The 13,599-nt window shown below is 27.9% G+C and overlaps 2 protein-coding genes across 2 annotated transcripts; both read left to right on the top strand.

Annotated features, from left to right (window-relative positions):
• Positions 1-4,194: 4,194 nt before the first annotated feature.
• On the top strand, positions 4,195-6,641 carry LOC110656397 (transcription factor MYB111). Its single transcript, XM_021813124.2, has 3 exons — positions 4,195-4,391; positions 4,491-4,620; positions 5,519-6,641. Exons 1-3 carry the CDS (start codon positions 4,259-4,261, stop codon positions 6,417-6,419), a joined length of 1,164 nt encoding a protein of 387 aa, XP_021668816.2. The 5' UTR covers positions 4,195-4,258; the 3' UTR covers positions 6,420-6,641.
• Positions 6,642-10,243: 3,602 nt separating this feature from the next.
• LOC110656394 (protein disulfide-isomerase like 2-1) lies at positions 10,244-13,581 on the top strand. The gene is made up of 11 exons (XM_021813122.2): positions 10,244-10,533; positions 11,037-11,121; positions 11,327-11,424; positions 11,540-11,595; positions 11,698-11,815; positions 11,966-11,993; positions 12,108-12,199; positions 12,308-12,464; positions 12,551-12,675; positions 12,863-12,962; positions 13,200-13,581. The coding sequence occupies exons 1-11, from the start codon at positions 10,373-10,375 to the stop codon at positions 13,263-13,265; spliced, it is 1,086 nt and encodes a 361-aa protein (XP_021668814.2). The 5' UTR covers positions 10,244-10,372; the 3' UTR covers positions 13,266-13,581.
• The last annotated feature ends 18 nt before the right edge of the window (positions 13,582-13,599 follow it).

Here is a 13,599-nt window from a genome sequence, read left to right on the forward strand (position 1 = left end):
GGAAAGTTGATGAGGACGGTACGGGCTTGTTTGGTTGCGAAGAGCTGAACATATACCGTAGCGGTCCACGCGCACGTTGACTTTTTTTTTTTTTCGGTCCACGCGTACGTTGATTTTGCCTTGCAAAAACGAACTTGCGTGTCCATGTAATTAATAAGGTTTTTTTTAATAAAATTATGATAATTTTACCGACATACCTTTCCTTCATAATTAATAAGGTTTGATTGCATTGTTTGTGGTCCAAATGCCACGTCAATACATTAATAATGCTTCTAAATATGGCATTTAAATTTAAAAAATATTTAATTTTATAGATGAAAATTAATTTATAAATATTTATAAATTTATTAATTTATAAATATTTATAAATTTTTTTAAATTTATAAGTATTTTAAATATTAAATAATTATGTATTTAATTAAAAAAATTATGAATAATTAATAAATAGTTAATGTATTTGATAAAAATTAATTTATAAATATATTTATCATTAAAATGAATAAAAAAATATTAAATGAGAATTATGATGAGAGTTTAAAAATTAAATAAGAATAATATAGTAAAATATTTAATCAAATTAATTTATAAGTATTAAAATAAAAAATTATATTTCTCAAATTATTATTTTTAACTTATAAACTCAATTTATAAGTTTAAAAATTATTATAAATAAATAAATTTACAAATTAAATAAACATCTTCTTAAATAGTGTTTTATTATAGTAACACGCTCAAATTTTGATTGCATTTAAAATAAATTTGATCTTATCAATTAATGTGTATAATAAATATATAAATTTAAATATAAATATTTAAAATTTTTAAGAATCAACATTAATCTTTTCTAATTTTGCAAGGGAAATGAACAAAAATTAAATAGAGAAAGTAAAAAAAATAAAATAAATTTAAATTTTTTTATATTGTTTGGATAAATTGTTAAAATATAAAAGAAAAATTTTATCCATTAAATAAAAGGAAAAATTTACTATTGTACCCCTGTTGTCTTTACCTTGTGTTTAAGTTAATTTTTCAAATATAAATATATAACAATTGGTTTTCGTTTTGTGAGAGGACATTATAATGGAAAAGATTTTAAGTTTTTGTTTAAAAGCTTTATATGTTTGAATATCATTGAATATCAGTAGGGAAGCATTCGGTCGATTTAGTTTAGAGCTAAACTAAACACCAAAAACTGAAATATTAAATCGTTTAAAAAAATGAACTGAATCAATCCGGTCATAAAAGAATAATTGAATCGAACTAAATAAAAAAATAATGATTCAATTTGATTCTATTGCATTAAACTGACGCTATTGAAATTTTTACAAAATAACTTATTTATATCTAATAAATAATAATTTATTAATAGCAATCTAAACATGTTTACAAAAAAATCTATTTATAAATATCAATAATATATAAAAATTCATTCAAAAGTATATAACATAATTTATGTTCTCTATGCTCGAACGGACAATTTGATTGGACAAGGACTAAAGCCTTAAGACTTATGTATTATGAGCTGAAAAATTACTAATGTAATTTACTATTCGGTTTAATCTTTTGACTGATAAAAAATTAAATCGAATCAAATTAAAAATCAAATATATTAAAAATCTCAAACTGAATTACACTGACATAATAAAAAATTAAGTCAATTGAACCGAAATAATTTAGTTTAGTTATATTTTTTAGTTAGAATTAAAAATTGCTCGACCTAAATATTTAGTTAAAGGTAGGGAAAATTTTTTTATTTTATTTAGTGAAATCTCCACTTTATTAATAATTAAATAGTTAAAACGAAAATTTAAAATTTTGTAATAACAATAAATAAAATTATTAAGAAATTTTAATTTAAAAATAATACAGTCATTTTTTAAAAATTATAAAATTTTAATAAAATGATTTATAATAAAAATAAATAAATAAATATTCAGCGGCGGCAGTGGTCTGTGCCCCTGCGGATGGGGGAAGGCCACATGTACCAAAATAAATACTATTGTAAATTATTATAAATTTAATAAAAATCAAACAGAAGCACCGACATTGGCCGAAACCTCTGGAGCAAAAAGGACAAAAGCATAATGATAGGACGTGACATCATCAGCAGGCAGAAATCTAAACTTTGGAATGACGTTAGAAAAATAATTGAAAAAAAAAATATTTTAGATACTGTTTAAAAAATATTATGAAAAGCTGATTAATTATTTTAATTAAAATATATTAAAATTATCTTTAAAATTAATTTTTATAATATATTTAATAACATACCTTCAATACTAAATAAAATATAAATTAATAAATGATATACTATATAAATTATAGTAATTAAGTTATAATAGTAATAGCAATGATGGTAATTAAATTAAGTGACAATAATAATAGTTAAGTGGTGGTCTTGTGGTGGTAGAGTGGAAGCGATGGTGATGATCATAATTAGATTTAGTGATAGTGTTGACATTACATAAAAAAAATTAAATATAATAATCATAATTAGATTGATTTTTGTATATAAGGATAATTATACTATTTAAAATATAATTTATTATATTATATAATTTATTTTTATCAAACAAAATAATTAAATATATAATGTAATTATATCAAAATTTTTTATGGCGTTATATCAAACATTTTGATAGAATGTAATGTGTCATGGAATTAAAGTTGTTATATAATGTAATTGTCCTATATTTAATTGTAAAATAAAATTATAATTAATGTAATGTAATGATACTTTTAGTTTTAATATTTAATTTATTTATGTTATTAATAAAAAGTGATAATTTTTATAATAATTAGTGATCGAGTGATAGTGATAGCTAATTGCTGATAGTAATAATAATGGTGGTTAAATAGTGGTGACAAGGTGATGTAGTGGTGGTGGTAGTGGCTAAGTGATGATAATATTGATGATGGTTAGGTGACAATAATTAAGTAATAATAGAGATGATCAAGTGATAGTGATAGTGATAATTATAGTAATAACAGAATAATAGTAACGGTGGTGACAGAAATAGTAATGATAATAACAATGATGATCGAATAATGATATGGCGGTACTTAACTCAATTAAATTAAATTTTTATCTCAATAAATTGAGATCGGCTATGTAAATTATTTTCTCAATTTTAAATAATTTTGAGTTAAATCCTTAAAAATGTATAATGCTTTTAGATCATGTAATACTACTTTTCTCAAAGTTAGTTTAGGTTTACTCATTTTCTTCTATTCCCTAACCTAACGTGCTGTATTTATTTAACTGAAGCCTCCGACGGTAATATTGATAAATAAAAAATAAATAACTATAATTATATCTATTTATGTAGATAATAATTATTTTATTATTTTAAATATAATTAATTAAGTTATATAATTATTATTTTATTATATTAAATTTTTTTATATTATCAAATAATATAATTAAATATATAATATAATTATAATTATATTATAATTTTAATTACATCATATAAAAAAAACGTGTTTTATCATATTAGTTCTGACTGACACTCTTCCTTCGGAATATCATTAATTTGATAATGTAATCCGATCACAATACTTTATGGCTACGTATTGTATTTTCTAGTAGAAAAAAAGTGACAAGAAAAAATCCGCAAGATTCAGAGTTCAAGCTTATTTTAGACATTGGAATATTCTCCCAAACACAAAACGGATCTCATCCTAGAATTGGTCACTGAATATTATTTTCATGACGTGATTACTGATTTGACGATTTAATTAAAATATACTTCTTGCCATTAAAATTTTAGCTTAAGATACCCAAAAAAAGAAAAAAAAAAAAATTGCAGATAAAGCAAGCCCGCTTCATTTATCTTTTTAATGGATTAAAAAAAATTAATATTGTATTTAAGGTTAATCCATAATGCGCTGAAGGGATTAAATTGACACAAGAATTTATGATGGCATTGTTGTCTCGTATAATTTAAGGGCGCAAGAGGACAACGTCTGAGCGAGAAGCATGAACGTGGGAGATGCACGCCCGTCCCGAGCTCTCGACGGTGGAGATGCCACGACTGTGTTGTTTCTCATGTTACTCGTGGCACAATCTAAAGCCACACCCTGCATCTAGGGACCCAGAAACTATGACAACTCCCATCACTCTCCTGAATCGATGGACATACATGTATAAATACAATCCCCTGTTCTGATTCACCCACGCGTACCCAATAACACATACTGCAAACTTACACACTCTCTCTCTCTCTCTCTCTCTTTCTGGGTTAGAGTGTAGTGAATGGGAAGAGCACCTTGTTGTGAAAAGGTGGGGTTAAAGAAGGGGAGATGGACAGCGGAGGAGGATGAGAAATTGATCAAGTACATTCAAGCAAATGGGGAAGGCTCATGGAGGTCACTGCCTAAGAATGCAGGTTAACTAAAATGTCTATATTTTATGTTACGAATTTGTTTCTGTTTCTTTCCCAAATGTAATGTACTAATATTTGCGTTGCTTTATTTTTTGCTGAAAGGTTTATTGAGGTGCGGGAAGAGTTGCAGACTTAGATGGATTAATTACTTGAGAGCGGACTTGAAGAGAGGAAATATTTCACCTGACGAGGAAGAAATTATTTTCAAGTTGCATGCCTCTTTGGGGAATAGGTTTGGTTTGCTTTAACTTTTCATTTCCTGCTATCTCTCGCTTTAACTTCTGTCAATATCAGCTATTAACTCTCCCACGATACATCCGTTGAGTTGGTTGGGAAGAGCTCATTCATTACTAGTTGGCTACTAGCATAATCTACAACCTGTTTTAGTTGTCGTTTTTTTTTTTTTTGTCGTTTTTTTTAAAAAAAAAAAAACCATTTTTCGCTCAAAGAAATAAAGTAAAAGAGAGTGAATATTCATAAATGGTAGCAGTGTACGAATGATAAATGAAAATAGGTAAGAATAATAATTATTAAGTACATTTAATATATATTTAATCTTATATGAAATAAACTTAATGATCAGCTAATCAAATTATTAAATTTATTATTATATGAGTTGAAATTTTTCATACTTACATCCTTAAATCATTTTTAGGATGAATGGTAAATAATTACTCTTATGGGTGCATTAATTGAATTTTGTTGCATCCATTCATGGAGGTATTATAATCCACAAATCACTATACATTATGATCGAATCTAAGAAAATATGGCTAGTTTTTTAATGTATACTTTGACAGCGACCCCAGATGCCTAAAGTTATAAAACATCTATAATGTGAAAGAATTGTTAGATTGTAGTGCTCAACTGTAGATACATGTTGCTGTTATTGTAACTTTGTGTTCACTCTCAGGAACATCGATATTTTTTGAAGAATAAGAAAAGGCATAACTAAAAACTTTTTATAAGACAACGAAATCTTCAATCCTGTTACTTTTTTTTTTTAACTGTTTCTGTGACTTTGGAGCTCGTCGTGTGTAGCAATCGCCAGCTGAAATGATTAATTTGTCAAAAATCTTTTATTTTTTACTCCTTTGTGAACTAATGATATGTCTCTCTCTATTTTGCAGATGGTCGTTGATAGCCAGTCACTTACCAGGAAGAACAGACAACGAGATAAAAAATTATTGGAATTCCCATCTGAGTAGGAAAGTTCACATCTTTAGAAGGACTGGGAATGGAAGTCGACCACTGGTTATTCGAACAGCCAAATTGGGAATGGAAACCAGTAAGCGAGGCAAAACACCAGGCAGATATGCAATCAAGAATAACGATAAACGCCTCCTACATAAACAACCTGCGGCCTCAACCAAGGAGCCCGACGAAAATTCCACCGGCTTCTCAAAAGATGACGGAATTGTACCCATGCCACAAACCCCAGTTTTAGAGAAGGAGATCTTGTCTATTGCCAGCGAGGATATGGCGATTTTTTATACATTATTAGAAGATGAAGACAGGGAGCATATGAACCTTGTGATCCCGAGTCCATTTCAAGAAAAAACAGAAGGAGAAGGAGAAAGGTTGGTGTTGAACTCAAGCGAGGAGAAAAATAGCCAACATGTGTCCTCTGGTGATGAGAAAGAAGCGGAAATGTTAGGACCATGTCGTGGGCTTGAATTTGATTGCGAAATGCTACTTTTTGACGACATAATACAAAACGAGTTGCTGTGTGTTGAAGGAGCTTTAAATTGGGGGAGAGAAGATGATGTCTCTTTAGCAATCTTTGAAGGAGAGAAGAAAACTACAGAAAGAAACGAAGATCAGTGTGAACAGCTAGCAGAAAATGGTAATTTGAACTCACATGATGAGTTTTACCGGTGTTCTTCAATAGGATCACTTTTTGATGATTGGAGCTGGGAGAATCTTATGCCGTGGGATGAAAATGTAGACAATACGATATCTTGTCTTTGGCAGGGTGATCATGGGGAAGGAGACGATCAAAATGCATTTGTTGCCCGGCTGCTTTCTTGATTATCATTGTAACTCTCCCATAGTTGGCAAACGTAGGTACTAGCTAGGATTAGGAACCAAGTCTAAATGCCATTATTGCCGAAATGCTCCTTGTCGTTTTTATCATTTGTTTCTTTTAAAAACGAAAAATTATTAGGCGTATTCATCGTAGATGTATCTTCTCTTGTTTACACTTTTAAAAAATATATATATATATAAAATAATTTAATTAATTTTACTTCACCTTTAATACTTTCGGAACGAAGAGATTTCAAAAAAAGTTTTTCTTCATCTATATAATCTAAAATTTTTTTCCTTTATAGTGATTATTTTGTAGTTCATCCATTAATTGTTATCTAATTTATTATCTATTAAATAAAAATCTTTTTTTATTTAATAGATATTATATATATGTTTGGAGTGTATTTGCATTTTATTTTTTCTTTATATCCTGATTGTATAGGAGGAAAAGGAAAAGAAAATAAAATAAATAAGAAAAAATAAACTGAGATTGATATTTTACCTTATTTGAAAATGAAGGAAAAATAAAGAGAGAAAGAAAAATAATAATTTTTTTTTTGTTTAGAGAGAAAATAACAAAAATATGAGATTATAAATTAAAATTATAAAATTACTTTTTTTTTTAATTTTTTTAAGTACATGAGATAAAATTATAAATTTATTATATTTTTTTTTTCTCTTTTTTTATCCAAATAAAAAATAATAATAATAAAAAAAAATATATTTTTTTTGTATTCTTTATTTTCCTTCCCTCCCAACAGATTTCACAAACAGAGTGTTAATCTCAATTGAAACGTTTGCATGGAAAGAGGTGAGGGAAGGAGTCTGGAGAGTTCTAGACCTAAGAAGTATAAATTCTCGAAAATGATTGATTTTTGTCTTCCTATTTGGATCTTTCATCCTCGTTAGTTTGGAGAGAGAACCCACACATATTTTAAAAATATATATATATTTTTAAAAGATTTATAAATTTTTATATATTTTATTTTATATAAAATAAAATTAAATATTTTATAAAATTATTAAAATTTTAAAATATAAATTATTAATAAAAATAAAATTTTATATAAATTATTAATTAAAATATATACAATTAAAAAATTCAAGTATTTAATTTTTAAGTAATAATAATTAAATTTAAAAATTTAAATTTTAAAAATATTAATTAAATTTGAGTATGATAATTTTTTTCAGTGCTTTACTTATTAACATCTCTACTTACCTATGTGAGTGCGACTATGTAAATAGATACTTTTTAATATAATGTCATTGAAATTATTGTTAAAATGACATTAACATTTTAGTTTAAATTTTAATTAAAATTAAATAAAAAAGAAAAGAGAGAAGGATTTGTGATATATGGGGCAGAAATAACAGCCACGTTCGCCGGAGTGGAGTGGACAGTCCCGATTGGTGCCAAGGAGTGTGGAGCAAAGTGGGGCGATGTAGTTGGCCTAGGGTGAGGGGTGACAAGGATATGGATAGGAGAGAACTTTCTGTCTTGATTTTCCTATTCATCATTGATTGATGGTGACCAGTGCTATATATAAAGGACAATAAGTTAGCCATCGTTAAACATATATAATGAATTGGCGGTCCCAAGCCTTTGCAGACTTAATACGCAGACTTATTACGACCCATGTGATCCGTCTGCAATTTGTAATTACTGGGGAACTTGGTCCTCTTTCCTGCCAATTTTGCAGTTACCAAACCTGCAGGCTGAAGCATCCATGGCTAATCTCCTTCTTCTTCTCCTCTTTTCTTTTTTTCTTTTTTTCGACAAACTAATGGATGAATCATCTTTTCATCTCTATACTATATTATAATTATTACTTAATTTTATTATTTTAAAAACAAAAGACTTTGTTACTGGAAATTTATTTGAATATTATTCCTATTGAAATCATGAGAATATTAAATACTTAAATAAAAATAAATGAAAACATTCATTTAACTATTTTTTTTAACTTTTACAGTTAATAATTTGTTAAAATATTTTAATACTCATTACAATAAATTGTTGTTTCATTTTTCATTATTATTATTATAAATACTTTCATAATTAAGTTTTTAAAGTTATTAATACCCATTTGTTTGATTTGACAATAACGGAAAGAGCAGGAGAAAAAAAAATTCTATTTTTCTTATTTAGATATTAAATATAAGAGATAAATGGGTATAATATAAGAGATATTTCATTTTTTAAATTCTCTTAATTTTCTCAAAATATTTCCTTCCAAATTGAAGTGAAATGTGAAAATAAATATATTATTTATATTAAAATTATTTAGATATATTTATATATTATAAGAGGAAGATAAGGGCATAATAGCATTTTTCTTAAGATGAGTCAAGATGTTTGTAAGTATTTTTTGAATAGGAATTATAATAAGAATAAAAAGTATATATTATAAATATATTGATGAAATTTTAAATTATATAATTTAAAAGATATTGTTGTAATTATACATTACATATTAATTTTATTCTTTAATATAATTTTAAATACTTATACATTTGAATATTGAGATAATAATATAAAATTTATTTAAATAGATTGAATTTTAAAATGAATGAGGATTTAAATTTAATATTATGATATTTTATTATACTTATCAACAAAATAAATATTTTATTTTATTTTAAATAATTGATTATCTAAATAAAATCTAAATGATTTAAAAGTTTTAAAAGTTTTATAATATTTTGATGACATAAAAAATAAAGTTTATTTGAAAATAGAACAAATAAATAAAAAAGAATTTTTTTCAATTTTCTTTGAATTTTTTAATTTGGTTAAGTTTCTTAAGATCGTAAAATTAGTATTAGTTTTATATTGTTTAAAAAAATTAGTCAAAATTCAAATGTTATTATAATAATTTCATTAATTTTTTAATAAAATTATTTTTTAAATTTATTATAGTTGAAAATAATTTAATTATATAACAATATTTTATTTTTTTAACATAAAATAAATAAAAATTTGTTAACATATAAAAATAAATTCTAAATTTGGTTAAAATTATATTTTTATTAATATCAATAATTTTTTTTCAGAAAGAAATTATAAATTTATAATCAATAATAAAGAAGTTGATACATTTGAATTGAATAAGAAAATTTAAATTCTTGATTTTAATTTTTTTATTAAAGCTTATTTGGTTATAGTATTTAAAAATAATGCTATAAATTTGTAACAAATAAAATAATTATTAATAAATAGGATTAGAATTTTATATTTATTTCTATAAGTAAAATTTTTTTATTTAATTAAATAATTAATATTTTAATAATAATTTTATAATTATATTAATTAAATAGTTAGTTTCTATAGTAGTTTTATGATGAAAAATTTGTTTATATATATAAAAAAAAATTGGCTACTTCATCATCTCCTGGGCAAATCACCAGAACTTACTTTTACTGGTGCCTTAGCCATTATCATCCTTGCTTAACAAACGATTTATTTATTATTATTATTATTACTTTTCATTTTTAGCCCGATTATGCATTTCATTTTCTCATAGGGCTTATTGCCAGCAGTATGAACATTTGAGATGGGCCGAGTTTTAGCCGAGTTAATTAAATTCTGTTCTATGTTGAGCCCAGATCGAAACGGAACTTGGACTTTCCCGTTTTGAATGGCCCAATGCCCACTCGTCATTGTACCTAATTCTTTTTTTTCTAAAATAAACCACTTACACGTTGCCACGTGCTATGAACACGTCACGGAGCAGGCGAGCTCCGTATGTATGGAAGAGTTAAAAAGCACACCAACTCACGATTTCAACAAGTAGAATTATGCCACGTTAGAAAGTTGACGTTAGAGCCTATAGTAAAACCTTGAGATCTTCTTCCTCTGAATATCTCTCATCTCGAAATTCAACCCTTTTTAAGCCGAGGAAAAAAAAAAAAAAAACCTAAACAGTGGAAAGAAAGAAGGAAAGTTAGTGATGGAGAAGTACCAGCGCCAGCAGATCTGGATAGTCTTAGGTATCTTGGTATTGCTCGCCGTATCAGCCTTAGCGGACGACGTCGTTGTGATTACGGAAGATAGCTTCGAGAAGGTGGTCGGTCAAGACAGAGGCGCTCTCGTCGAATTCTATGCTCCTTGGTAAAAGTTTATTGATTACTCATACATTTCTGCGTTCTAATTTCGCTTGTTGAATTTAAGCTGATGTTAATGGCTTTGCTTGCCGATCTGTCTAAGCTCAGTAACTACAAATGTGTCTTTTTTTAGTATTGTTTTAAATGCAGTTGGTTTGTATTTGACTTATTCGGTAGACATGAAAATCTGGGTATTGGATATCATAATTTGCCCTTGCGATCTATTGGCATTGAAGAAAACAAAGGAGAAATAGCAACAGATTTATATAGATCGTCATTTAGGAAGTGTAATATATGCTATTTACATGCATATATGTTCTTAATAATTTTTAACAAAAAATGGGGGGAAAGGGAAAAAAAATTTATAGCGGTGGTTTATTAGCCTAATAGTTGGTAGTTTAATTATCAAGTTTATGCTATTAATCAAGTAATAGTTAACCCCAAACCATAATGCTGTAGATAATTCATGACTTACCATGAACTGCACTTACATTGTTTTGGATGGAACAGGTGTGGACATTGTCAGAAGCTTGCTCCTGAGTATGAGAAACTTGGAACAAGCTTTAAGAAGGAAAAGTCCATTTTAATTGGAAAGGTATACTCTTTATGATTGATACTTGTTGATTTTTTTTTTTTTTAATATTTGTTCAGGGTGGTCGTACTATCCTTTTTGTGAGTGCTTATGCAAACTTTGGCGTGTATGTTACTGTGTTTAGTCTAGACTAATTGTTGTTTGTCCTTGCTGGGATCTGGGAATTTGAAACTTGTTCTTCCTGGTGACATGTTCTTGATGTATGTAGGTGGACTGTGATGAGCATAAGAGCTTATGCAGTAAATATGGGGTTTCTGGATACCCAACAATTCAATGGTTCGCTAAAGGATCTCTGGAACCCAAAAAGTGAGAATCATTAAAGTAAACTACATAATTGTTCGGAGACTATGTGAATGCTCACTCATTGCCTTTCTTTCTATTTGTATGGAGTACCTGAAAAGTTATTTTGTGGTTTTCATAGGTATGAAGGGCCGCGAACTGCAGAATCCCTGGCTGAGTTTGTGAATAGTGAAGGAGGTAATGCTTTTTCTTGGAGTTGCTTTACACAAATTGGTTAACCAAATACTTATGTAGGGGAAAAAATAATTAGAAGTTCCTAATAAGACATGTTGTTTACAGGGACCAATGTAAAGATTGCTGCAGTGCCATCCAATGTAGTGGTGCTGACAACTGATAATTTTGATGAGGTTGTCTTGGATGAAACCAAAGATGTTCTGGTTGAGTTTTATGCACCATGGTAAGCATGTTTCCATTTTGTATAATTATTATTCTTATTTCTGAAATACTTATAGCCACTTGCTAGATTACAAATTAATGCTTCATTCTCTTTTTCTCTTAATTTTAGCAGTGTCCTTTGTTAATTATTTTCAATTTGTGCTTCTTCCAGGTGTGGCCATTGCAAAAATCTTGCTCCTGTATGTGAGACATCCTGTTGTTCTTCCTCAAACATGATATAATATTTAATTCATTTGGCAGCTGGGGTCTTTCCCATACAAGCAATTACCTTGACTTTTGTTTTCCATTGGCAGACGTATGAAAAGGTAGCTACAGCATTTAAATCAGAGGAAGATGTAGTGATTACCAATCTAGATGCTGACAAATATAGGGATCTAGCTGAAAAGTAAGGGAAAACACAATTTATGAGCTCATTTATCTAATGAAAAGGGATCTTGACATTAATAATCTGTATTCTATGAGGTTCAATGTTAATGGTCTATGCCATTTGCAGGTTTGGAGTAAGTGGATTCCCAACGCTTAAATTCTTTCCAAAAGGCAACAAAGCCGGGGAAGAATATGAGGGTGGTAGAGACTTGGAAGACTTTGTCAATTTCATTAATGAAAAGTGTGGAACCAGTCGTGATGGAAAAGGACAGCTTACCTCAAAAGTTAGTTGCTATATTACTGGAAATTTAACATTTAATTTAATTTTTTTTTATTTTTCTTAATCATTTAATCTCTTACTGTTTGACAGGCTGGTATAGTTGAATCTTTGGATACCTTGGTGAAAGAGTTTGTAGCTGCTGGTGATGATGAAAAGAAAGCAGTGGTTTCTCGGATGGAAGAAGAAGTTGAGAAACTTAAGGGTTTCTCTACAAGGTACCTCATGGCATGCGTGGTTATGTCTATATAAAAATATTTTTACTTAATTACTACTGATTCTTATGCTGTCAGAAAATTTAGTAAATAAATTGCTCGAAACAACATAGGTTTTGTGCATTTGACTTTTTTTTTGTTAATGATCTTGTAAGTTAGGATATGACCATATATATTTTCCATTTTTAAGGTATGGAAAGATTTACCTGAAAGCTGCTAAGAATTGCATGGCCAAGGGTTCTGATTATGCCAATAATGAAATTGAGCGGCTGCAGCGCATTCTTGACAAGGTAACAGTAACGGATTCAATTCTCCCAGTTGAAACATATTTTGAATTAAAGTTTATCCTTGCTAGTTGTTACATGTTTTTTAGCACAATTTTCTAACATTTTGAGATGACATCATTGGTGGGAAAAATCTGATTTTGAGCTTTGATGTTATCATCAGAACAGTATATAAACAAGCGTGAATTTAACAAACAAGAGTATGAAATAGTTGTGCTGACTAATTGTTCTTTTGTTGTGCAGTCAATCAGCGCAGCAAAGGCAGATGAATTCACCCTTAAGAAGAATATCCTCTCAACATTTGCTTGATCTTGTGGATCATTTTATTTCGCTCATCAATATTTTTGGGGTTGACCATCATCTAGTTTTTCTGGTTACTGGTTCCTTGCACCAAAAAAAAAAAAAAAAAAATCTGCCCCCATCTAATGTTAAATTCATAGAGCAAGGTTACTTCTTACACATGCGGTAGCACAATACCATTTTGAGAACCTCTGGCTAGTGCAATTATTTTATATAATTCCTTTATATCTGTACTTTTATTTACAATGAGAGGAGATTCAATTTCTGAGATGAACTTTAGACAAGCTAGTCATACCAATTAAATGTGCCCATTATAGACTCATAATCTGCGACTGAATGATCT

Source organism: Hevea brasiliensis, chromosome 9, assembly GCF_030052815.1.
Source record: "Hevea brasiliensis isolate MT/VB/25A 57/8 chromosome 9, ASM3005281v1, whole genome shotgun sequence".
Classification (NCBI taxonomy): domain Eukaryota; kingdom Viridiplantae; phylum Streptophyta; class Magnoliopsida; order Malpighiales; family Euphorbiaceae; genus Hevea; species Hevea brasiliensis.